The following is a 26,546-nucleotide window of genomic DNA, read 5'->3' on the forward strand; positions in this document are numbered from 1 at the left end:
TGTAATACATTTTTGATGTGTCTGTGTCTGTAAATAAAATGTAAATAATATGAACTGTTTTGAATTTGCATGGGTTGAAAATGGACTGCTGGCACTGTTTACATCAGAGGGCTTAGTTGGTACCACTGTGTTTAAACTAGCTGTGTTGAGGCTGTACTTTAGCCTGATTAGCTCTCACTGTGAGATGATTACACACTTATGTGCGTATATTAAAATCACCAAGAGGGTGATTAAATTAATACAGGTGTGAATTCTGTAAGTTACACACACAACACAGTAACAGAGAAACACTTGAAGAAAAAAATTACTTTCAATGCTACAAAAATGGTCTTCAGAGTAAATGTTGAGAAATGTCTGTCACAGCAGTTTGTAGAGGTTGTATACAACGTATATTCTATTACTTATTAGCTCAACTAAAACCACAGAATTAGACTTCAAACTAACATGTGGCTGATTTACTATGTTTAGGGTAAGAAATAAATTGTGTAAATTCGATTTTTTACTGAACCATTCCTTTAAAACAAACACATACAATTCTGCATCCCTGTCTTTGCAGGTATCTGTATTGTCTCATCTATTGCTGTAGCTAAATAATGCCATGTAATACATAATCTCAACTTTGACCTTAACCTTAGTATCTGAAGAAAATTTACAATGTCTAAATGTTGATATTTTTCTGTCATCTTGGGAGCATCTGGTCCTCACAAAGAGCTTAACACGCACAGTCACTCTCAGTCTCTCTCTTTCTCACTTTTATCTCTCCCTCCGAGTTTGTGCTGTTAAGAATGAAGAGCTGAGATGGACAGACAGATGGACAGACAGACGGGCAGCAAACACAGAGAGGGAGACAGGTTCAGCTCAGCAGTCAGACAAAGAGTGCCAGGAGAGCAGACATAATGCAGAACAGAATTTCAAATTTCAGACAGAGAGAGACAGAGAGAGAAAGAAAGAAAGAGAGAGAGAGAGAGAGAGAGAAAGAAAGAAAGAGAGAGAGAGAGAGAGAGAGAGAGAGAGAGAGAAAGAAAGAGAGAGAGAGAGAGAGAGAGAGAGAGAGAGAGAGAGAGAGAGAGAGAATAGACAGACATTTTTCTAAGGCTTTTTGTATAAGAGAATTTGTGTAGGGCGTGCTGCTATCGATCGTGGCTTCGTTTAAACTCATTGATCTCAGTGGGCGTGATGTGCAGGCTGCAGGAAAGGCTCGGCTTACTTGGAGGTCATGAATATTTGAATAACTGACATTGGGGCATTACAGAGTGGCAGGGTTACATTTTGAATATTCATGTCTAATTCATCACCAGGTACAACTGAAGCTTTTAGAGCAAGAAAGGAAGAAAGAGCGAGAGAAAGAGAGGGGGAAAGAGGTAGAGTGAGAGAGAATGTAACACCAAAAATAGCACTAGTGTCTGATACGATGACCATTGCTGAAATACATTGTTAAATATATGGTCGAGTAAAACAGTAGCAGAGCATGGGGTACGACCTATGTGGTTAAACAGGTTCCATTAAAGCAAGCTTCTGCTCTCTTTCTCATACAGCCACAGCAACATCATCTACGAATTTCAGTTGCTATTTATCAGAAATGTCTCAGTATATAACTGGAAGACCATTTTGTGGCGTGTAAAGTAACTTTTTTCATTGTGTTTCTCGACTGTCATGTTGCGCTTAAGTTACAGAATTCAAACCTTTATTTTTTTAATCATGCAGTGAGAAAAGCCCATATCTTTCCATATAAATTCAAAACAGTTAATTTACATAGATTAACAGTTAATAACTACATAGATTCATAAAAATGTCCTATAGAGGTCATGTAAATAAATATTTCAGTTTTGTCATGTTAAAGCTACGCTATGTAAGTTTGGGGGATTTGGAGGCCTCTCTGGTGGAAATGTGTAATTGTACCCAACATACGGAAGAACATTTTTTAAAACCTTGATTGTTTTTCAGACTCCTTCCCTGAGTGGATGAATCTAATGATTGCAAGTCAAAACTTGGTGAAGGTTGTGTCTTCTGAGAATTCAAGTAAATTATCTGCACTCTCAGAAAAAAAAGGTATGAAACTGTCACTGGGGTGGTTCACTCAAGGGTACCTTTAGTCAGGGAATATAATTGTATCATAATCCATTTGACTCCACACACCCCGTCACGTCTCCAGGCTTTTTATTTTATTGTTCTGTTTTAAAACACTGGGTTATGAAAAGGTACAAATATGTACTTTTCACCTTGAAAAACGTATTTAAGGTTCACAATTGGACTTTAAAACCACTGTTTGTACCTTTGAGGGTATATTACATTGTTTGTACCTTGATGAACGAGAAATTTACCTACACAGAACCTGTATTTCTAACAGTGGGCTATTGTCATCATATCTTCTTCAGTATAATGGTGATTTTGAATTTGAGACCTAAACATCGAGCTGGGACTTCTTTTTGAGTCTGTGCATGTGACGTTATATGTAAAGATGTATGACATGCTCAGGAAAAAAATAAATAAATAAGTCCAACTTGAAGCCTCTGACTTTCAAAATGATTATTTCAGGCTTTACAGGGTGACTTGCAGAAGCACACAAACCATATTTTAGTGGGTTTTGCACCATACTCAGTTATGCTGCCTCTGCCAGTGTTTAACAAAGTCTCTTTTTACAGTAAATGTTGTTTATTGTGAGAAACATTTATATAATAAATATATGTGAAATATATGCAAAAGCTACACTTTGTAAGTTTTGGGGATTTTGGGGATATATCTCTGTTTGAAATGTGTAATTGTATGTATCTGTACACACAATGCACTTGTATCTTATTGGAGGCATGAGCTGGGAAGCAAACGGGCCATGAGAAGAAGAAAACTCTGCTTATGTACGGCGTAGCTGTGGTCAAGAACAGCTGGGAAATAAAGCACCACAACTTGTGTGAAAGTGTGTCTTTATATCTTTGCTGTCATAATAAAAACTTGTGTAACTTTTTTAAACCATATTAAACCTTTACAGCAGAAGGAAGATTTTATTCCAAGTAATCCATTCACCTTCAGCCCATAATGTAAAGGGCAGCTGGTGTTTACAAACGGTTTATGGAGGTTTTGATTAGACACCATGATATATAAGATTAATGGAGTGATGTGTGATAAACAGATGGGAATTCTTTGGCCCCACTGTAACCTAATATAGTCATGCCAATAAAGCTGCTTTAAAGTTTAAAGCAGGAGAAGAGGAGAGAAAAGAAGGATGAAGAAGGATAGAGGGGGTTAGAAGATAAAAGGCTGCTACGACAAGCTCGGGTGAGAGACATTGATTTGAACATCCGCTGATAAAGAGTGACAAAGTGAGTGGCAGCAGTGAGAGAGGAACTGACTCTAATCCTTAAGTGCTGAAGTAGTGCGACTTAATCAAATATAGATATAACTGCTTCCCACACCGAGCGTCATATTTCACCATTCAAACGGCTCACATGACTCACACGCACTTTCTACATCTTCAGATGATGTACGAATGAAAGACTCTGTCTTTTTTCACTGACTCATTCTTCCTCCATTTCACTCCTTCCTCTAATATCAAACGCGCATCAGTTGCAGAGCTCCACCAGCTTGCAGCAGACACACACTTTATGCCCAGAACCCCACAGCACAGCTCAGGGAACCCACACATACAAAGGGTTGTCCATCAGCTCCATATCCAGCCCAGACCTGCGTCCACTGAGAGTGCAAACATGTAACATCATCATACTTGACATCTTCAGTATATACAATATACAAATGTTAATGCATAATTATTTTATATTTGATTATAAATATTATATCACTTTAAAAATACAATAATAACTGTGGCATGTGCTCAAGTTTGAACACACTACTTAGCCAGTATTTAGTAAGAGGCACATATCACAGCTTGCAAACTGTGAATTAGGAATTGTTTTCACCCACTTTTTCTTAAAGAATGCTTCAAGTACTGAAAGTCTTAAACAGTCGTGCTTGCACAACCCACAGATTTTCAGTGATGTTCCAGTGAGGACTGTGAGGGCCATTTAAGCTTTTGGAATGGTGGCATTTGAAGCGTGTTTTGGATCATTATCCTGTTGTAGAAGCGCACCTCATCTCGACTTCAGTTACTGTTCCTTCATTTCCTTCCACAGTGTGCTGATGTTTAGTGGAATCCTTTCTTTTACATACTCGAGCAGTGTTTCCTTTGTCACTGGCTGCCACACAACCCCAAAGCATAACAGATCCACCCCCATGCTTTACAGTCATTCTTTTCATCCAGTGCTGGTCCTTTTTGTCCTCCAAATATACCTTTGGTGATTTTGATCAAGAGTCCAGTTTTACTTCATCAATCCACACTGAACTTGTTCCCAAAATGCCTCTAGTTATCTAGATGTTGCTTTGCTTACCTCAGAGTTCTATAAAGTTAGCATTTTGGATATTAGAGGTACACTACTAGTTCAAAAGTTTGAAATCACTTCTCATATTCATTCCAAAATGCTGTATATCCATCTGTAACAAGATGTTTGCAAAGAATAACATGACATATAATGCAAATTACTTTATATATATATAATGCAAATTACTTTAAAAAGTGCAATTTTGTTTTTTTAATAAAGGTATAATTAATCAGAATATAGCATTCATATTTCTTGTATGTGTAATGTCCACTCCCAATAAAGTATTTTATGAAAAAAAGAAAATAAATGAAAGTGGCATTTAAATGCGTTTTGGAAGGAAACCCTTCGACTGATACTGAATAATAACTTAAATAAAGTAGATGGATATGTTATAAACTAGATACCAAAGTAAACCAATGGTTTATATGCAACTAAAAGTAGTTTGGGAAAAAGAAGTTATGACATGAAAAAGAGTAAATAAATACAGTTACTTATCTTTTTATAGTAATTTCATCTCAGAAAATTACAAATATGCAGAAATCTGGCTATTAATTTAAGATTCAAGTTCATCCAAGATGCTATACAGCTGCAGTGCTGTTCCTCATCAGAAATTTCTTAATTTTAATTGTGAAGCCTGTAGAATTTTAGCATTGCATTAGAATTGTTATACAGTAGTATACAGACATGTAAACCACTCCCAGGTCAAATTACATTTTGTTGATTTTGCAAGTGAAAAGAAGTTAACACATCCTCTACAGAGAACACACTTAAATGTGGCATTTTTCAGAACATTTTAGTGCACAATTTCTATTTATTTTGAGAAACTGAATTCTATTTTTTTAAATTTTTTTTTAGTTAACATACTGGAAAAACATACTGGAATAAAATACAAATTAAAGTAATTAAAATGCATGTTTTCTGTAGAGGATGTGTTAACTTTACACTTGGAAAATCAACGAAACGTGTAATTTCAACAGGGGCACACAAACTTTTGCATATGTCTGTACATGTATCTGCAACAAAATTGGCTTTACATAACTAAAAATATACGGTCAATTTATCACAATAATGATAACCTATCGTTATTTTGCCCACCTGTAGTATCCACCACTCTAATAATGTCTTGGGCTCTTAAAGCACATCTTTTCTAAGTACACAGAAGTTCTTCATCCCATTCTTTATCCCAAACAAACACACATCCTGTCTGGCCATTTTTATTTCCTGTTATTGTTCCTTGCTTGGTGATTCATGCCTTGGCCTACACTCACTCTCTCTCACACACACACACACACACACACACACAGGCTCTCACGTTTACAGCTGGCCATGGCTAAGGGCACTAGCAGGCTGACAGTAAATCAATAAGCTGTGTGTGTTTAGAGTGCTGTCCTAGGCTTCATCTCTACTGATCACTCCAATCTTTGATGAAACCCACGCAGTGTGCTGTGCATCTCCTGACTCATAAATAGCAGCATCATTCATGTGTTTATTTTTAAACATTGTTTCTTTTTTATATTAATCTCATCCATGTGGATTCAGATGCTCTTATCTAATCAGCTTGGGGGGGGGAATGTATGAAAGAAACAAATGTCTGTGTTTTATTTAAAAAGGATTTAATTCATTTAAAAAGGATCTCACTCCCAACATTTCAAATGACGAGACCCAAGCAGTCAGTCTGTTATCCTCCGTTTATTTTGCCTCCATTTTCTGTTTCCAATGATAAAAGACCATGAGGTTATGGTGAATTAGTATCTGCATATCTTCTAACTCTTACAGTTCTCGTTATCAAAACATATGAAAAGAGAATAACTTCACAGAAAATAAAGAATGCAATGGAAAGATAAGATAAACACTATCATTTCCAGCAAGCCTGTAAGATTAGTTCCACTCCCCTCCAGCATGATCTCAATTATAAATGCATACGTTTCTAAATTCTAGCGCTCTACATTTCAGCTCGAACGAGTTCATGAATTTGGAAACAGGATTTAAAAAAAAGAAAAGAAAAAAAAGCTTTAATTTTCAATAAGTAAACAACAGGTACTTACAATGCCAAGAGAAGTTCATGTATCACCTGGGAAACAATTTAAGACACTGATATATTTCTACTGCCCGCATTTACAAAGCCTGGACTTATGCAGCTCGGCAGCTCGGACAAAATAACAACGAATAACACCATGAAGACCCAGTGAAGGTGAGTGTTACTGTCACAAGAGCTTTTGAGACTCCCTTCGTGTCCCACAAGAACTGAAACAAATAAAAAGGAAGCTTTTCATTCTTTCCCTCAAAAGCCTTTGTGCATGACTCCATAAAACAAGTAGAAGTACCAACTCAAGATGTAAACAAGGTTTGATGCAGTGGTCAACAATGAGTTTGTAACTGGGGCACTGCTGCATAAGACAGTAAAGAATAACTGCTGTGTGCTACAGCAGCATTTTAGTCAGTTAAATCATCCACTAGTGCACAATTACAGAGATGAATACAGAAACATCAACAGTTCTACTGTAGCATCAATTTCCAGTTTGTGCTTTGTGTCTTTGGGCTAAAATTAACATGCTTACACTTGACCTACCTGGCTTCCCTGTTTTGATATGTTTAATGATAAGAGTTCAGAAGAGAGAAGCATCTATCAAAACTGTTCGTCGCTCAAATTAGCGAAAGCAGTCTGGATGCTGCCTAATGGATTACTGATACGGCGCCATCGAAGCGTAGTGTTGAGTGCTTTCAACAGCCTGCTTGCTCTTACAGATCACATATGTTTGATTCACAGCTACAAAAGATAACAGTTCAAACGAGAACGCTCCAGTGTCAGTGCTCTATTGAGCGAAAGAAAAAACAGAAAAAGAACGAGGCTCCTCGGGCCACGATCCAAGGCTTTATGCCTTCTACTGCGCTGGAATGTAACAAGAGTGCTGTGATAAATTCATGTTAAAGGGCAAATTGGAACAGTGACATGAGAAGGAGGTTTCCCCTCTAACGATGTGCTCTGATTGGATGAGCTCGGAGACTCCCCGGGTTCTGCAGGCGTTCTTGAACACATCTAATCATCAATCCTCATTGTGATCAATGGAGCTCGGCCAAGACCGCCCCAGTGACTAGCGAGCCTGTGCTTCAGTTCGGCCTACTGCATGTGGAGACCACAGAAAGTATATCAGGTTCTAAGTGCTAACAAGACCATTGGTCATATTCACCCAGTTGAGTGTGGCATTGTGATTTAACGATGAATTTTTGGTCAATGATTGAAATTAATGTCACCCTGTGATAAGACCTGGAACATTGTGAACTGTTCATCTGCAGAAAATGCTGAAAAAAGGCCTGCTGTGAAAGGGAGTGAGAGCAGAGATTTAAAAAACAGATCTATCACTTCGTTTTGGTTAATTCAACACTTCAGGTAAAACCTCCAAAGTAGTGCTTTTTAATTTTTAAGTTAATAGTCAAGGATAAAGGTGATGTGCTAATTTCTTTTTTTTGTGCAAAACTAGGCTTATTTGTAATTACGCTCGGTTCAGTTATTGCTTTTTTTTCCCCATTTAAGTCTCTTCACCACTACATTCATATTTCTATTTAGACGATTGACATAAACATTAATAGAACACTCAGTTAATGTTAATATAACACTACTTTACAGCGCACGGATGATTAGCACTGGTGATTATCGTTATAAATGACAGATGATTATATCAGACGAGCACAGATGACACAAAATGAACCCTCGTGCACCCGATGCAAAAACACACATTTACAGACACATAAGGCAGTAACTACGTTCAGTTCATTTGAGATTTTTCTCCAAAAATAGACAACCCCAGTCCTGGCCCAGTCCTATTAACTGTGTGTGTATTTATGTGCATGTGTGTGTGTGTAGGTGTGTGCTTGCAGGGGCTGGCGATGTTAATGTCAGGTTAACATTTTGATTCCCCAGGCTGTGTGTCTACTCTGTAATCTCCAGGATCAGGTCATCTCCCTCTAGGCTGCTGTCAGTTTTCACATACACTTTGGCCACGGTGCCGGACAGCGGTGAGTTGACCACTGTCTCCATCTTCATAGCACTGAGCACGCACAGAGGCTGACCCTTCTCAACCTTCTGGCCCTCCTTCACCTTCACCTCCACCACCTTCCCCGGCATGGGCGCGCCCACCTGCCCCCGCACGTCCTTCAGAGCCTTTGGGTGGAAGTGCATCTCCTGCAGGAACACATGGCAAAGAAAAAAGAAGCTACAGTGTGCGGCTATAAAGAGGAAACAAAACAAATGGAAGGAAATGTAGAAAACAGGTCTGTGCCTGGTGTTGATTAGTGTCCGCCCACAGACCGTCTGATGTATACTGTAGGCTAAGATGGCCACAGCTATCAGAACAATCAAATTATCTCTCTTTTCAGTTACACTCTTATCAGCTACTGCAAATATACACTAGCATTCAAAAGTCTGGAATTGCTGCAGTTTGGAATCAATGGTTTGAATGATATAAAACCAGACAAGCGTATGAAATGAGTCTAAAGTTAGCCTTGTGCAAATGTACAGGCTTCAAATCATCAGCAGAACACTATAAAGCTGTAGTTGAAACCTGTATTCAAGCTAAAATTTTAGATGTCTCCTGAATAAATGTACAAGATTCTAAAACGACTGACAAAGCAGCATAACAGAGAGATTTAAGTTTATTAATATCCACAATATCATTTTTCAAAAGTGGAAATTATATCTCAGGGCAGATGAGAAAAAGTTACATAAAAAATAATAAACTGTAATGATGTAATTTCATTCACGTCTTGTTAATTTCTACAGATGGCTTTTGATGACCAGTTTGTAATATTTAAATATACACTCTATTAGTCATTATTGTATAGAAAATAACAAAAATGATTAATGCAGCAAATGATTCCAAACTTCTGAATGTTTTTGTTGCAGTGCCCTGGAGCTTAAACATTCTTATCCAGTGCAGTTCCTTCGTCAAACAAAATTAGGCTCAACAGCTGCCACGAGTAATGATGCCTTTTAATGTATTTTGCACAGATTTTGAGATGTTACTGTATAAAAAGATGTTTAATGCAAAGTGTTTGGAGTGCAGCAGCCCACAGCTCAAGAGGCTTGGAGACAGTATGTATCACTTTGTCTGAGGCTGGAACTAACATTAGTTAACAGTACATTATCTACGGATGTGGTAGCCAGGGGTTAATCCTTGAAATTAAAGTTGCTGACCTGATGATCTGTAATATAGTTTTTCCTCATTTATCCTGTTCATAGAGCAACTGGAAGAGGTGCAAACGGCAAGATACTATGTTTTGTTTTGAGGTCACAGTAAGTATTTGCCTAATAGCTAATGGCCCAAGTTCTTAACACTATTATCTAAGCTTACCTATATAACATTGCTCCTATGGTTCACTTGCATTTATATAACATGATGCATTTCCAGGTATTAAACCATTAAGAAGCAAGGGTGATGTTAAGTCTGCGTTTATGCTCAAAAATCAATTTGTGTTCTTATGGAAGGTATCAAAAAGAAAGGATGGAGACTCTGAGAGAGGTGAGAATAGCTATATTACATGCAGGGAGTGAGGCAAGAATTGAGTCAGGTGTGCTTAGAAACAAGTCTTTTTCATTAACTGTGCTCTTTACTCCCGTTTTCATTCTGCAGTGTTCAGATACCTAAGGACAAATGTGATATTCAGATAAAGTACAAAATGAGCTTTTTTGTTGTTCTGAATAGTGAAATGTTGAAAATTGGACATTTTCGGTAATTTATATATTAAAACATTAATATCTCCAACTTGTCACTGTCAGTTCCAGTACAAATACTTAACCTTGGTTGGACTTCTGAATAGTTTTAATGTACCCTATTATATCAAAGAAGGTTTTTTCTCTGACCATGATATACTAACCCTCGTAATACCACCCCAACCCCCAAAGTAGGCCCTGTTCAACCCCTCCAATGTTCAACCCAAAGTTACACCTTTTGGGTGATGTAAAGACAGTAGATACAGTAAACAGCACAAGCACAAAGTGCCGAACAAAAACACATTCAGTAAGGTTTAATACATTTCAACAACATGGAAAAAATAGCAGTTCATGAGAAAATATTCCTCAAACATAATTCCTGACCTCTACCATCTGCTGGTAGATGTACTGTAGAGGCTGCTGATTTTGAGCTGCCACCAGTTATTTTATACATGGCTAACCATGTATGCAAATTGTGTTAATGGCACAGCCTACTAGGGACAGGAAAACGATGATTGAAACATGTCATCAAAGGCAATTTTCAGGCCTTGGTATGAACGACTTTCTCTAACAGCCTTAACTTTAGAAATCATGAAATAGCAGTGAATAATCAAGAAGATTATTATGCAGTAATAGATATTCTCCAAAGAGCAGTCTGATCTGCACATACCTTCATGGCCACGGTATCTCTCACTAGAACAGACCTCAGCTGGCCATTCAGCTCAAAGAACACCTCTCTCTGTCCGGCCTTGTTCAGGTCCCCCAGAGCCAGAGCTTTGATGTGGAGCGTTTTCCCTCTCTCCAGCTCCACCTGAGGAAAACAGAAGGAATAGGGGAACGGAACAAAATAAGATGAAGGCAAATGTTAGCATATGGGAAAAGATGCATGCAATGATGGATGAGAGCATGACAAGAAAGTGAAAGGAGACGAAATTTTGACAGAGACAGTGAAAGTATTGTATTTTGTAGTATGTGCAATATTTCTAATATACGCAATAACTTATCTGCTATCTATACCACACTGTGGCAAAAGAATAACTGTATTCGCTCTTCTCATATAATAGAATGAGTGGATTGACAGTAAATTTAAGTTTAGTAGAGTTAAATAAATAACAACTTAATGTTTTTTGCTCATAAAACAGCACAGCAGCAGTGAAAAGTCACCTCAAACTCCTCAGCGATCTTGGGGCCGTCCAGGAAGAGGCGAGTGTTGAGACAGTCGACAGGCCCAAAGGTGGTGGTGAATTCCTTAAACTCGTGGAAAACTTTCGGGTACATGGCTGCTGACATCACATCCTCTGGAGTGATGTCATCTCTGTGCGTCTCACGCAGCTGCTTTTCCAAAGCCTCGAAGTCCATGGCGGGGAGCGAGGCACCTGGACGACCCTCTACGCGAGGAAGAGACTTCAGCACCTGCGCCAGAAACACACACCAAATCAAATTAGGGCTGTGACAACACATTGTCTGATTGATTAAAGAGTCAGAAGGTGCAGATTCATCATGATCATTGATGGTCCCCTATGGATTATCTACAAATGCTGGGTTACAGATAGAAGTAGGAGGTCTGACGAGTCAACCTTTCAGACTATTTATGGAAATAATGGACATTGTGTTCTCTGAACAAAAGGACCATGTTACCAGCATAAAGTTAAGTCAGGGTGTGTCACGGTATGGGGTGCATTAATGGCCACAGCATATGTAACATACAGTTAACTCTTAAAATATATATATAATTTGGTATGACATATGCTGCCTCCTAGATGATTCTGCACGTGTTACAACAGCATGGCTACATAATCAGAGAGTGTAGGTGCTAGACTGGTCCGCCTGCATTCACCCAGTCTCCCAACTGAAGACGTGTGGTGCATTATGAAGCACAAAATATGTCAACAAATGCCCCATAGGGCTGCACAGCTGAAATGCAAACTGCATCAGTTGGTGTCTTCAGTCCCCAAACATTTATTCTGTGTTCTTAAAAGGAAAAGTGATGTTACACAGTGTTACTGCAGTGCTGAGAATGATCCACCACCCAAATAGTACCTGCTCTGTGAGGGTCCATGGGGGTCCTGACCACTGAAGAACAGGGTAAAAGGGTGCTAACAAAGTATGCAGAGAAACAGATGGACTACAGTCTGTAATTGTAGAACTACAAAGTGCACCTATATAGTAAGTGGAGCTGATAAAATAAACAACAAGCGTAGAAACAAGGAGGTGGTCATAATGTTATGCCTGATCGGTGTATATGTGTGTGTGTATATATGTATATATAAACATCAAATATAGCTGTTTTCGGTTAATTTAATAAAGGTCAAACAGAAGTTACTACTCACTGCTTTCTGTTTTATTAGCATTTCACACAGTATAAAAAATATTTCAGAACTGAGGTTTGAACAAAGTATCTACAGTGGACCCAAACCTCTCTGGCTATTTTCCAACATAAAAACCACATTAAACACATAGTGATTGTTACCGTTTTATTATTTTTTAAAACATATTATTTCTTGACAATAAGGATCACTTAAGTGCCCATGAGGACAAACATAGTGTTCACTGAATAAACTAAATGTATGCAGTGTACACTAAATATAAGAAATTTGCAGACACTTGCTCATCCAGCGTTTCTTCTGAAATCAAGGGCATTACTAGGAATTTCTTTCAGTGACTGCCTCTACTCTTTAAACTATATGTTGGAACATGATTGTGAGAATCTGACTTCAATTAGCCATAGGAGCATTAGTGAGTTCAGGTGCTGATCTTGGATGAGTTAGATGCGAATCACACAGCACAGCATGTGCACAACAGAACACCTGAGTCAGCAATGGGTGTATCTTAACCCCTTACAGTAACCTGTACTTACTGAATAATAAGCCTTAATAAGTAATAAGACTGGGATTTTAAGGGGTTAAAGTAGCTAAATTCACCAAATGAAAGGGTTGTCTGAATACTTTTGGAATGGTAGTGTATTTTTTAAAAAATAACTGAATACATACAGCTACGTGAGCTAATTGAATTGAGTAATTCAATCATAAGCGTATGGAATCGATGTGAGGTCACAGATTTACACCCTTGCGTCAGACACATCCAGATATCTGTTACGCATCTCAGGAGGATGTGAAATGGGGATTAATGGCAAGTTTCTAATCATTTTGTAATACAGTTTAAAGCCTCCATGTGCACAAGTGGTTGGAGTGAAGAGCTTACAATTCCCAGAGAGCCTCTCATGAAAAACCTGCAAATATGTCTATCTGATTGTTACCAGGAGCTCAATTAATCTCCTCTCTCCACTTCATTTACTTCTGTTTAAGAGGCTAGAGGAATGAACTGGATAGTGGTCCTCAAGGACACTCTGTGACTGGCAGCAGCTACCAGTGGAGATGAAACTTGATAAATAAATATTTGATATAGGCATCGCATTATGCACTCTTTGGTGGAGACAAAGATTAAAATAAAACACTTCATCATTTGAAAATGCAAACACTGGCATAGAAGATGAGTAGTACTAATATTACAACATTTAAGACAGATGGGGGAAAAAACAGGGCCAGTGCACTGGAACAGGTTCGTTATCCATGAAGATCGCTAAGCAGATGGCCCATTTATTTTTGAACTAATGTGCTAAATAAATTAACCAAGTAGCAGCGCAGTCGGCACACAAAGCTATAGAAACACAGGCATTGTTCACTGGTGACGCGAGACACAAATTTGTTGGGGAAACAATTGATCTTGTGCGGGAGAGGTTGCTGGGTAATTGGGGCGCGCATGGCAATTGGGGCGGATGCGATTTTTCGACACTTCTAACTGACAAGCACAAGACAGCATGACTGCACTCCAGAGACAGAGATGAGAGGGAAGAGAACCCTCTAAACAAAACAATTTCACTGAGAGGGAGAGAAAAGAAGGAGCACGAGAGAGAGAGAGAGAGAGAGAGAGAGAGAGAGAGAGAGAGAGAGAGAGAGAGTAATTTAACGAACAGAAACTTTTCCTCCTTCCCCTTCACTTAAAAAGAGAACAGAATTTGTAGTAATGGGGCCCACACAAAATAATACAGATATTACAGGATACAGAACATTGGTCTGTCTTATTCATCCCTTTTACCATTTCTTACAATACTACAAGAGAAAAAACGTAAAAAAAAATGTCTTGTAGAAAAACTAAGCTACAGAACTCTCAGAAGCCCTTACTTCTCTGTCCCATGGCTGAATAAATACACTGGAAAAAGATAAGCTGTAAAATGAGCAGCTATAATTAATTTCAGTATTCATTCTGTAGGTTGGCTGGGGTCAAGGTGGGGCTTACCTTAGACCTGAAGGGTTCGGGGAAGCCTCCGTGGGGGATGCCGACGTGGCCCTGCAGGAACTCCACCACCGAGAGAGGGAAGGACAGCTCGTCTGCCCGCTCTTCAACCTCTGCACGGGTTAGTGAGTTCTGCACCATGAACTGCGCGAGGTCACCCACAATCTTCGAGGAAGGGGTCACCTGAAGAGAGGTGAGGGGGCCAAAGATCTGATTTAAAAGGCGCATATTCTACATTTGCTTCTATATTATTTTTCCCTCTTCATGTAGTTTTATGTACCAAAACATGTCATTGCTCACTCATACATGACCATTTTCCAACCTCTTGTCATTCCTTAGAACTGTTTTTGTTACTGGACTTAAATATCTCATTCAAAAAGCAGCCCAGGCTAAAATGTATTTAACAATCTGAAATGTATTAAACAAATGCCTGAATCCTTTGAAAGGCTTGAATAATACATTTACTTCCTGACAGACAGAAGCAACACAACATTTAACAGACTGTCTGCAGTAACAGCACTCTTTATCACTGCCAATGTGAATAAGCAGGCTCAATTACCATATGGGTGGTCAAATGCAAATGTATTCATGGTTGTGACATCACAAGCATGAGCAATTCAAAACAGGCTAATTTTGCATTTGAGTTTCCATATATGGACTACATGGACTGGGATACGTTTACATTAGTACGTCCTGAGACAACACTGAAATCAGACACCTCCTTTTGGCTGACGTGGGCAAAAGAGAAAAGGCAGAGCTGCGGGAACACAGAGGACTTGACTATGAGAGCAGATTACATTCACTATAACAGAGACGGAGGAAGATGAAATGAGGAAACAGAGAAAATGGTGAGGTGATAATGGAAACTAATGTTAGCGTGACAGAGGCTAGCACATAAACACTGCGTCTCTCGCACGCCCGCTCTGCTTGGTCTCTAATATTGACAGAATTAAAGGGGAGGGGAAACTGAGGAGGAGGCAGAACAGAGCGGCAACTATCTCTGATCATTTAATTAAGCTGTGGGAAATGAAAAGCAGCAAGGCGAAACCAAACGCTCACAGATGCCATTGATTTGGAGAAGGGGGCCGAGGAAGGGTTGGGGGGGGAGGGTGTAGCTGAACAGATAAGCTTTGCTTAAAGCACCCCATTTGATCTGTCTCTGGGCCAGAGGAGCCAGCCACAGGATTACACCCCCTCCTCTGTGGTGTTTATGCCATTTTCTATTTTTATTACATCTGAGAGGAGAGTGACGAGAGCGCGATATATAGAAAGAGAGAACAAGCAAAAGAAAGTCAGAGGCCAATTAAAGTCTTGAAGTCGGAGACGAGCTCTTAGGTCTGTAGCTCTCGTGATCAGGAGAATGTACGCGTGAATTGGAAAGAGATCAGTGAGGTGTCTGTCAGAGCAGAAGGTGATAATTAAGTCCTATTACACTGTAGACCCGGGGCACATATGTGAATAGATCACACGAAAGTCATGTGATTTAATTACAGCATATGTGCGCTTTCAAAGGTACTGCTGAAATCAAACAGCTGCCGCTGGAATAAGGACATGCTTTTGGCATAATTGGCATGAGCCCTGAAGGAAACAGACTCTTCTGACATGATCCGAACACAGCACCTTTTAAAACTACTCAAAACTACTGCACTCTCTTTCTGCATCACTGTCAGAACAAATCTGTCGCATTTCCAAAATGGAAATTTCGCAGAGAAAGGAAATTGCCTATATCAGGGAGAAAACTGACTTGTCCTTGCTTTTCTGAAATAAAAGAACTTAATGTAACACATTATAGTTCCAAAATATACTATTCACTTCTCAAGTCCATACAATCAATGTATAGAAAATAAACTAAAAAACATCCCATTTTGAATTGATCATTTTTTGGTGATGTTACAAAAAAACAGCACATTTACATAAAACCTGTTCAGCCTACAGCAGTTTTGCTCCACCCATTATTGTTGAAGTTATAAGGAATGTTTCAGCCTCGACTGCTTTTTGAATTAGATAAAGGGCCAACTAGAACAGAGATGATTTAAGTCCAGTCACTCATACACACACACATATACATACATACACACACATACATATATATATATATACACACACATATATAAATGTTTCCATACAATCACCATAAGTGGACCTTAAGGAAATACAATTTTACTGCAAGTGATTTTGGACTATTTCTATTGGTCCACTCATCATGAAATGCTCACACAATGCATTGTACTGTTGGTGTTTACAAAGGAATCAAAAACAAAAAAACAGTTATTTTTATAATCAGTTAATCCATCAACTATTATTCAACAAATCAGCCAGTATGTCTTAGGCAGCTTACCTTCGCTTTGCTTCTGTCATACTCCTACCAGTGAAAGTAATTTCTTTTTTTTTTGCTAACATAAAACAGAAGCCATATCCCCACCACTGCTTTCCATAGCAGACCTATATTGCAATCAGTCAGAATTACTGTGTATTATACAAACATGACAGAGCATTATAGAGCATTTTTGTTTAAATAAATGCAAAAGCAAGGCATCAACTTTGTCCTTGGTGAGCAGTCGACTAATCACTGCAGCATCAGTAAGACATATATGCTGTCCACTCACTTTGATGAGGTCTCCCAGCAGTTTGTTGGCCTCGACATAAGCCTTCTTCACCTCCTTAAACTTGTGGCCCAGGCCCATGCTGTGAGCCTGGAAGTGCAAGTTAGTGTACTGGCCTCCTGGGATTTCATTCTCATAGACGTCAGCGTTGCCAGACTTCATAGTGGCTGTGCAGTCAAAAGGAGCATAGAGACCACGGGCCACTTCCCAATATTCACTGTAGTCAAAGACCTTCTCCAGAGAGATACCTGAGGAAGGGAAAGGGAAGAGGCAAAGAGAAGAAGGAGACAGCAAAAGTTCAAACCAGAGAGTGAAACCACTGGAGATTTTGAAAGCAGCAAACAAAATAGCTGAGTGACATTAACATTTAATTATTAACAATCAGAAGTCATTGAATACTTCACTAGCTGTGACTTCTAATCAAGCATGCTGCGCTGGAATCTTCTGGAGTATTTAATCAGGAGTTTGAGAGCGCAGAGGCAGGGTGGGGAGGGTGGATGGCAGGGCTTAGATTGCTTCCTGCCTCTCACCGTGCCATCACTTACCAGCAGTAGTCAATTAATCAATCAACGAGGCGCTTCACTCGCAACAGTTTACATGCACGTTTAACCCACTCACCCTCCCTAATTACTCAGCACTGTGATCACAATCGAGCTCCAAAGACTCAAACACCCGCGCACACACACACACACACACACACACACACACACACACACACACACACACACACACACACAGGCTGGAACTCTCCCATACAATTACAAGTGACAGTAAACATTCCGACACTTAGTCTAATGCCATGTAGCAATTGTAAACTAAACAATAATACTATAAGGTATATACTTAAGCAATAGAGCAGGAGAGAGAGAGTGTTATCACAAATTGCATCACAGCTGTGCTCTGGCCATAGAATATCACAGAAGTGAGGCAAAGAAGGATTGATCATCGTTTCAAATATTTGTTTTTAATATGGGTTATTTCTACTGCCAAAAAAGGTTTGAGCAGCTTAGAGTAATCTTTGTCATGGACTTGTTAGTTTATCTTTGGTTTTCATTCATTTTCATTAATTGCCTTGTATATCACAGCAGTGTTGGTTTATTTACTAACTTTACATCAAAGTTCCAGTTTCATCTTGTTGGCTAACTCATAACACTGTGTTATGTGACAACAGTGTCCATCAGCATTCATTGTTCATTGCAATTATTATTAAAGTAAACATTGGTGTATTTTATCCTACTGTATCTTCCTGCCTTTTTAGAAATGCCTAACAACACTCCTTTTGATCTCTGTAAGACTTGAGTGGCTTATTGCTTTAGTACACATTTGGGCCACTACTTTTTCTCCTGTTCTGTCATTTTCCCTGGACTTAAATCATCTCTGTTTCTCTCACACGATTCCCCCTCAATTACAAAGGCCATGGTCTCTGTAGGCACAACTGACGTAAGTGTGTGAGTCTCTCTACTCCGTGAACACACACATGTACACATCCATCAGAGAACACACACTGTTCTCTCACACCCCCGCTTTAACCATGATGAATTGGTATTATGTGCAAAAGAGAGAGAGAGAGAGAGAGAGAGAGAGAGAGAGAGAGAGAGAGAGAGAGAGTGAGTGCAGAGACAGAATGGGAGTGGAGAGAGACCTGCCGAGAGATTGATGGAGAGATGAGAATGAGAGAAGAACAGATAAAAAAGTGACAAGGTGATAGACAAAGTGAAAGAAAAGCGAAAAGAAGAAAAGTTCCAGGAAAGCAGAGCAGAATGCTAATCTGGTTCATACTGATAGTCTGGCACAATGAATAGAACACCCAACTCTTCAACATCTTTACTAGACCTCGGTATGAATCTCAGACTGTCTGAGCACTGAGGAGGAAAAAAAAAAAGCTCAACTGCACTAAACTGGAGTCTAAAAAGCTAAACCAACATTGAGAGTGTGTGCAAGACCTGCCAAGCCCTCCATGCCGGAACTCAGACATTTTTATTTCCCCAAAGGTGCTTTTTCAGCACCTGGGATTTTCAGCAGAGCACACTTTGTGCCCTTTGTTCCACTGCCTTCCCTGCACCTTCAGGAAAATGTGGCATATTCTTTCCCTCATCCCCAACATGAGCAGAGCAGTCGACTCATGTCATCACAAAACATCTGTAGACACTGCTCTGTCTACCCCACAGTGCTTCAACCATTCAGCCCCTGCTAAAGAAACCTAAGGAGGCCTGACTAAATGGACAGAAGTCTGTGGCATTCACTTGTGCGGTTATTAACTAAGATACTACTGACTGATTATAGCGCTGTGCTTTCTAAAGCCCTATTAGATCTGGATTAGTTTTGTCTGGGGAGGTGCTATCATGTAACTGATTACTGACAAATAATATGTCAGTCCAAGACGGTTCTAATTCCAGAGAGAATTACTTTCGGTAATTTGCTGAACCCAGATATGCCTCCATTATAGTAGTCCTGTTTGAACTGAGCTCACGGTAACAGAAAAAAACCTGTTAATAGACATTCTCTGTATCTGAAATTGAGTCCTTTCTGAGTGTGCTAATCACTTTTAATGCAAATGTTCACACTGGGAAATTAACCATTACATGGTGCACTGTTAATACCCAGATATTGTACTAGAAAAATGAAATGTGGAATATCTCAAGTTGTTTACACACAGCAACCCCAGTCTGCCATTGACCTCTGTTGTATCGTCATTCTGTAGTTGGCCTGCCCATATTTGGAACTCCGGGTCTAAGCAGATTTCTCTTAGAGAAAAGTCCATATGTATCAGAAGTGGTGAAGCTCTCAAAGGCCAAAAAGTAAGATGGTTGTCCTTCAACAGCTGTGTCTACATTTATTACTGTTATTTTTGTTAACTTATATGCAATATACAGCTGAGGCTTTCAAAGTGTTAAACTGGTGGCTGAACATGCTGTTACAGCTAGTTTAGCTTGCTACTGTCAGCTAACTGTTGACCTTGGTGTGATACAATGATGTGTTACTGCGCAGTAATGCAAAACATTACAGATCAATTCGAAACAAAACTCCAGACGGCAGATATTACACAGTGTACACTGTAAGAATGCAGTGTATTAGAGCTTTAAAAATTTGTCCAAGCTAGACGGAACCCAAATATTCATGTCTGATTCATACATAATTTCTCAAAGATGATGAAAAAACTTGTCAGCTGATAATTACGCTCTACTTTACACATTACATATTTAACATTATCAAATAAACCCAGCTCAAACAGTGCTTCCTCCATCATCTTCACTAATCTGGCTTCTAAGGTCCAGGAGGGCCTGAGTAGCTCCATCCACACTAGTTTCAGCACAGCAGGCAGTCCATACACAATGAAAAAGAGTGGTACAAGTTACATAAAACTCTTCCTTTCTGATACCGAAGTGCCTCAAGGCACATACTTCAGCCCAAGGCTGTACTCGCTGCTCATTTACGAGCACATTGCAATGCATAGCAACAGCCCGCATCATCAAATTTGCTGGTGATACCACAGTAATTGGGCTAATCAAAAACATGATGAATGGTGAATACAGAAGTGAGTTTCGTGGGGCTTGCTAAGCGACACCTTAATGACCACCTAGGCTTGAATTTAAGCAAAACAAAAGAAATCACTGTTGACTTCAGGGGAAACGAAGGGAGTTGCACCCTAATCAGTGCTGACTGGGCTACGATAGAGACTGCTTCAGGTTCCTTCGGATTTGATGCCTTAGAGGCTGCAAAAACACCAAAAACATTATAAAAAGGCTTAATATAGCAGCTTCAATTCCAGCACCACCTGAGAAAGTGGAGATACGCAAATAGACTTTTAAAAAGCTAGGAGAGTGCAGAGAACACCACATTTTGTTTTTGCTGAATATTTTAAATACATTAATTATTTCAGCAAGATTATTTATACATGAGCCGTGCACTTCTCATCTACACAAACTTTGTCTTGAGCACCAATGTTCGAACAGCTAAAAGCTGCTTGAATGCAAATGTACCTTCTTACCCCATAGCTGTAGGGTTAACTGTAAGAGACAGAGGAATTAGTCGCAACGATCACTAAAACGTCTGGGGAAAATTATGCAAACACAATTAATTCAATACAATTCTATGTTGTTTGAACTGGATTAGTTTTCCAACCTAAATGCATAAAAATAAATCTAAATAAATATGATTAGTGTAAGAAGCTGTGTCAACTTTCACTTTTGACCATGAAGTAGAAGAGGAAATATCAGTAAGGTAAAATAAATATTTACATGACACCTATAGTATGTTTTTGCTGAACAAACAGATTCCAGGTTCAGAGCTTTCACTGTGAGATGTTAAAATGCTTCAAAGCGTTACTGTATTACAGGCACAAAGAGGGTGATTAACAAGGTGTGAATTTTCTGACTTAATGCAGTGATGAATAAACAGTTATAATAAAAAAGTTGCACTATATGGCCAACAGTATGTGCAAAGCCCTCTTAGTTATTGAAATGTTTCAGCCCATTGCAAACAGATGTATAAAATTAAGGACATGCAATCTACTCTGACAAAAAATGGCAGTAGAATGGGTCCTACTAGAGAGCTCAGTGACTTTAAACATGGCACTGTCAAATGATACCACTTTTGCCCCAAGCACAGCATGCAAAAATTGCCTATCCTGTGTTGCATCGTTCCCTACAGAGTTCCAAACTGCCTCTGGAAGCAACATCAGCACAAGAACTGTGCGTCAGGAACTTCATGAAATGGTTTTCCTTGGCCAAACATCTGCACACAAGCCTTAGACGTGCAATGCCAAGCGTCATCTGGAGTGGTGAAAAGCATATCGCCACTGGACTCCGGAACAGTGGAAACACATTCTCTGGAGTGATGAATCACACTTCACTATCTGGCAGTCTGATGGACAAATCTGGGTTTGATGGATGCCAGGAGAAAACTACCTACGTGAATGCAGAGTGCCAACAGTAAAGTTTGGTGGAGGAGGGATAATGGTCTGGGGTTGTTTTTCAGCTGAGTTTGGGCAGACCTTTACACACAGCATGCAAAGACATTTTAAGGCAAATATATGCTTTCAACTTAGTGGCAACGGTTGGGGAAGGCCCTTTCCTGCTCCAGCATGACTGTGCCCCTGTGCCCAAAGCGGGGACCTGGAAGACATAGTTTGACGAGTTTGGTGTAGAGGAACTCCAGTGGCCTGCAGAGAACCCTGACCTCATCCCCACTGAACACCGTTTTGGATGAGTTGGAACATTGGTTGTGAGCCAGGCCTTCTTGTCTATCATCAGTGCCTGACCTCACAAATGTTCTTTAGACTGAATGGGCACAAACACAGACACCTCAAAATCTTGTGAAAGCCTTCCCAAAAGAGTGGAGGCTATTATACCACAACTTCATATAAATGCCCATGGTATGGGATGTCCAACAAGCTCATACAGGTATAATGGTCAAGTGTCTATATAGTTTTGGTTATACAGGGTTGCTTTCTGGTACAAAAACCTGTTGAGGGTAAATCTTGAAAAATGTCTGAGTGCTGTGAAAAGTTGCAGATTGCGAGGCTACGGACAAAAGCACGTTCTACTTCAATCTATTTTACTATTTGTTGCGTTTCAATGTGTTAGGCTGTGCTTTGCTCTCCCATCCTGTGGCATTATTAGAAGTGTCACACAGTCACAACACTGGAGTCATATGAACAGAACTGTATAGTCCACAAAGTGCACTAAGAGAACCACATAAAAGACCGAAGAATCAGAGCTGCCATCAACAGAGCAGATACAGCAATAAATTCTACGCAGCAAATGCAAGATTTAAAACCACCCAAAGCTACAAACATTCAGGTCTCAGCAGAGCCACTACTGCATCAAAACACAGACCACCAGATTTAAAAGCAGCTTGTGCCCCGAAGAACTACACATCATAAAAAGGCAGAAAACCTCTGACTGTGCTGCACATGCACAAGCACACTAGTCAAAACATACACGCTCACCTTTTCAGCTGCTATATTCATTATAAGTTCACTTGACTGCAGCTATTATTATGCTGCTCCAGCTATTGTACTTTGTATTGTTCTTACTGGCCCTTAAAGTGTATTACACACCGCAGGGTCTTTTCACACTAGCTGTGAAACTGCTTCTCCTACTGTTCTGTGTATGAGACTCTCTCTTATACACGGCTTATCTTTTCAGTTTTGTCACATTACAGGATTGTACGTGCAAACTGGGTGGGCCGCACGTGTGACACTTCTGAACATGCCTGTTACTCCTGGCCTAGAAAAGTGCCCAATGTGGAATCTTAAGCTGGCGATGAATGCTGCGTGGCACAGACGGCAGCTAGGCACTAAATTGTCATGCAGCATGGAGAGTGCTGACAGCAACATTTGCTCGGGTAAACTGACAGCCTCCCAACAATTCAATTACCTAGGCAACATCTCCAGGAGCGGAAACCGAAGATAGGGGCCGCGGGAAGAAATCTGGCGGGGATAAACAAATCCGAATCAACAAAGCGGCGAACGCCTCCTCATCGCGCCGAGTGCTCTGATGTGATTCTCACTGCCAAAGTCACACGCCCACGACGTGCTGCTGGGAAAGATATAGGCCGAGGCACTCTGGAGGTGGGGACGGGGAGGACGCTCTGCACTGGAACGCTGGTACTGCACTATGCAACTGGCCAACGCACAAAAGAGCTGAGCAGGTCAAGTTCATATTTATACAAATGTGTGAATCAGACAGAAAAGAGTAGGCAAACTGGCATGGCTCAGGGACAGGTGAGGAAGCAGGACAAGAGGGAAAAGATGTAAAGTACCAGTCAAAGATTGAGACACACCTACTCACTACTCTGCTCATGCCTAAGTACTATTCAAGCTGGATTATCAGAAGAGGTTGCAAAGTAATGTGTGATGTAACTCAGATAGGTTAAAGTATCTCTGTAACTTCCCCAAATTACCACAGACTGCTGAGATTGAAATGCCATAGCCCAGATATACACGTCAGCGTAAAGTGACAGGCACTCAATAACAACACAGCACACAGCTGTGACTGGCATCAGGCTTTACTATGAGGTCAATTAAAACAGCACTACTATAACTGAGGGAGCTTCAGGTTTAGTAAATTAGATCCAGCATTAAAATCACTGTTCTTGTTGCTAACCATTTAAATATAACAATATATTGGACCATATAATGCCTGGAGCTCAATATTTCTGTTTCAATATTTCTATTTCAATATTCTGCAATTTCCCTCCGAGATCAATAAAGTTCTATCTCTCTATCTCTCTATCTATCTATCTATCTATCTATCTATCTATATTTTCCAACTCTAAGTTCTAAATTAAAAGCATTGGTACTGGGGTAGCATTGTAAAAAATTATAATACTTTTGTATTTTTTGGAAATAAATTTAAACATTTAACTCACTGTTTCATTCAGGCAATTTATATGCTTTAATTTTAGCTGGGTTTATTGTTCAGCATTCTGGCAGATACTTTTAAATGTGCTATATAAATAAACATGACTTGACACCCAGGCACCTTCCTATTGTGAAAGAGCCAAGTGTAAATGCAACCAAGACGCATGCTCTCTCTCCCACAGAGTGGTTTTTTTTTGTGAAATTAATCACGGACAACAAAAGACAAGTTGAGTGCAACAACTTCTGTTTCCTCTTACACCACAAGTGGCACAGAAACTGGAAGAGGCTTCTCCTTTCAGTTCTCATAAAATGCATAACTGCATAGAACAAGATTTCAGTGCCGCCTCGCATCATCTAAAGAGATTCCGGAAGAGAATCCCTCGGATTTGCATATAACGCGGGAAAAGCTGCACTGTAGCAAATCGGATTTCTATCTGTCTAACAGAGAAGCATTTATGTGCCCAAGTGTAAATGGAATGTGGATCATTCTTATCTGGACGTTATCTGGGGCTGAAGAGGCTAAGCGTAAATGGCTATTACAAACAAATTTGGAGCATTTAAGCAGAATCCTTTAAATCAACAATGTCTTTAAGATTAAAACATGTATTCAATCAGGAATATCCCAACTTTTAAAGGAGACATACTTTACTTCATTTTTTCAATTTAATACGCATGTCTATGCTCTTTGAAAGACAACTGTGAAGCCTTGATTTAGTCTGTGTGTGATGTGTTTTACCCTGTTATTTATTCCCCTGTGAAAAACAGCTCATTATCTGGGTGTTGATTCTCATCAGCTGTCTCAGCAAACGGGGCAGGGTAGGGGTGAAGGGCCTTCTGCCATGGTGGGGAGCTCCACTATGGCTACCACAGAGCACAGTGTAGAGACCATACAAGTTCAAGCAAAAGATCAGATACAGTCACAAACGCAGGAGCTGGACATGCATGACATTGCACAGCAATGATTCCCGCAGAAACCTTGTAATTTAAGTAAGAGTTGTAAGTGTCCCCAGCACCAAATGCAACAAAGGCTAGAGAACGCATAACCTAAAGCCAACTGGCAGAAGCATTTCTTGAACACACCACAATATCAGTGGAAAAAAAGAATCTGCTAAATTTGTCACTTAATCAAAAGTTTAATGTCTGTGATATGTGACATTACATCGCTGTGTCTGTAGTCCATCAGAGACATCTGTATTTTTTAGTTATATTTTGCACTTTAGTTCTATCATGAGTTGTTTTGTCATTTGAAAAACTGAGGCTACAGATGGCGTGGCACACTAGTGGGGACTTCTGATCTTTCAGTTTCTGTTATTTTACTGTATTCTGCAAATCTGGTGGGATGCTGTGTTTTCGAATCAAACCTGTAAAGGAGATTTTTTAAATGTTGTACTCTCTTCTGATACATAAACAGTGACTATAAATAGCTTGACTAATGTCCCTTATAGAAACTGTGATAGTTCCACATGGTTGACTGTTTTTCCACTGTTTATCTGCTGCTGCTCAGGTTGTTTGAACATGTCTGTGCTGACTGGAGTGGTGGAGAGAAGAAAAAATAGTTTTTATTAGTGTTTCACTGTTTTTATTACCATTTAAATGATCTAGTTAAGCATTAGATCTCGACACTGTAGTAAATCTGTTTAATATTTTGGGATTTTTAGGGGGAATTAGGGGGAATTCTTTTAGGTAAAAACTGAAAGGACCACTTTTGATCATTTTTGACCAAAATTTGGTGCATCCATAGTAGATACAATGACAAGTAATTTATACATGACGAGAAATTGTCAAGAGAAATTCAGTTTTGTTTACTAGGTCTCTTTTTAAAAAGTACTGTGTGTATAGAGGCAGTCTGTGCACACTCACTGCAGTTAATTCTGACTTCTCTAGACTGTGACCGTACATAACCTATTGCTGGTTAATCTCTAATGGCCCAGGAAATGACCACCATGTAGTTATGTTTACTTACCCAACACGAGTGCTTAATGATTAGGCTTTATGGGGCACTGTTTTAATGAGGTGCCTTATGAAGTCAGCCATGTGTAGTGGCTACAGTAGCTGTGGACAGTCCAGTGACCTAAAAGCCTGCAGATACAACTCACACACACGGGTGCATGTGTGTGTGGCGAGGCAAGGTGCCAAGCTCATAAACTGAGGTTAAGCACCAGCAGTTGCTGTAATGTCACAATTAAGGAAAGGTCAGGGGGTCATTCACC

At 39.7% G+C, this 26,546-nt stretch overlaps 1 protein-coding gene across 1 annotated transcript in view; it reads right to left on the bottom strand.

Annotated features, from left to right (window-relative positions):
- Positions 1-6,041: 6,041 nt before the first annotated feature.
- pcxa (pyruvate carboxylase a) overlaps positions 6,042-26,546 on the bottom strand; it is a 175,804-nt gene continuing 155,299 nt past the window's right edge. The window contains 5 exon segments of the mRNA XM_036587802.1: positions 6,042-8,547; positions 10,745-10,885; positions 11,239-11,487; positions 14,371-14,550; positions 16,974-17,218. Coding sequence (XP_036443695.1) covers positions 8,296-8,547; positions 10,745-10,885; positions 11,239-11,487; positions 14,371-14,550; positions 16,974-17,218 — 1,067 coding nt within the window. The 3' untranslated portion in view covers positions 6,042-8,295.

Source organism: Colossoma macropomum, unplaced genomic scaffold (assembly GCF_904425465.1).
Source record: "Colossoma macropomum unplaced genomic scaffold, Colossoma_macropomum, whole genome shotgun sequence".
NCBI classification, from domain to species: Eukaryota; Metazoa; Chordata; class Actinopteri; order Characiformes; family Serrasalmidae; genus Colossoma; species Colossoma macropomum.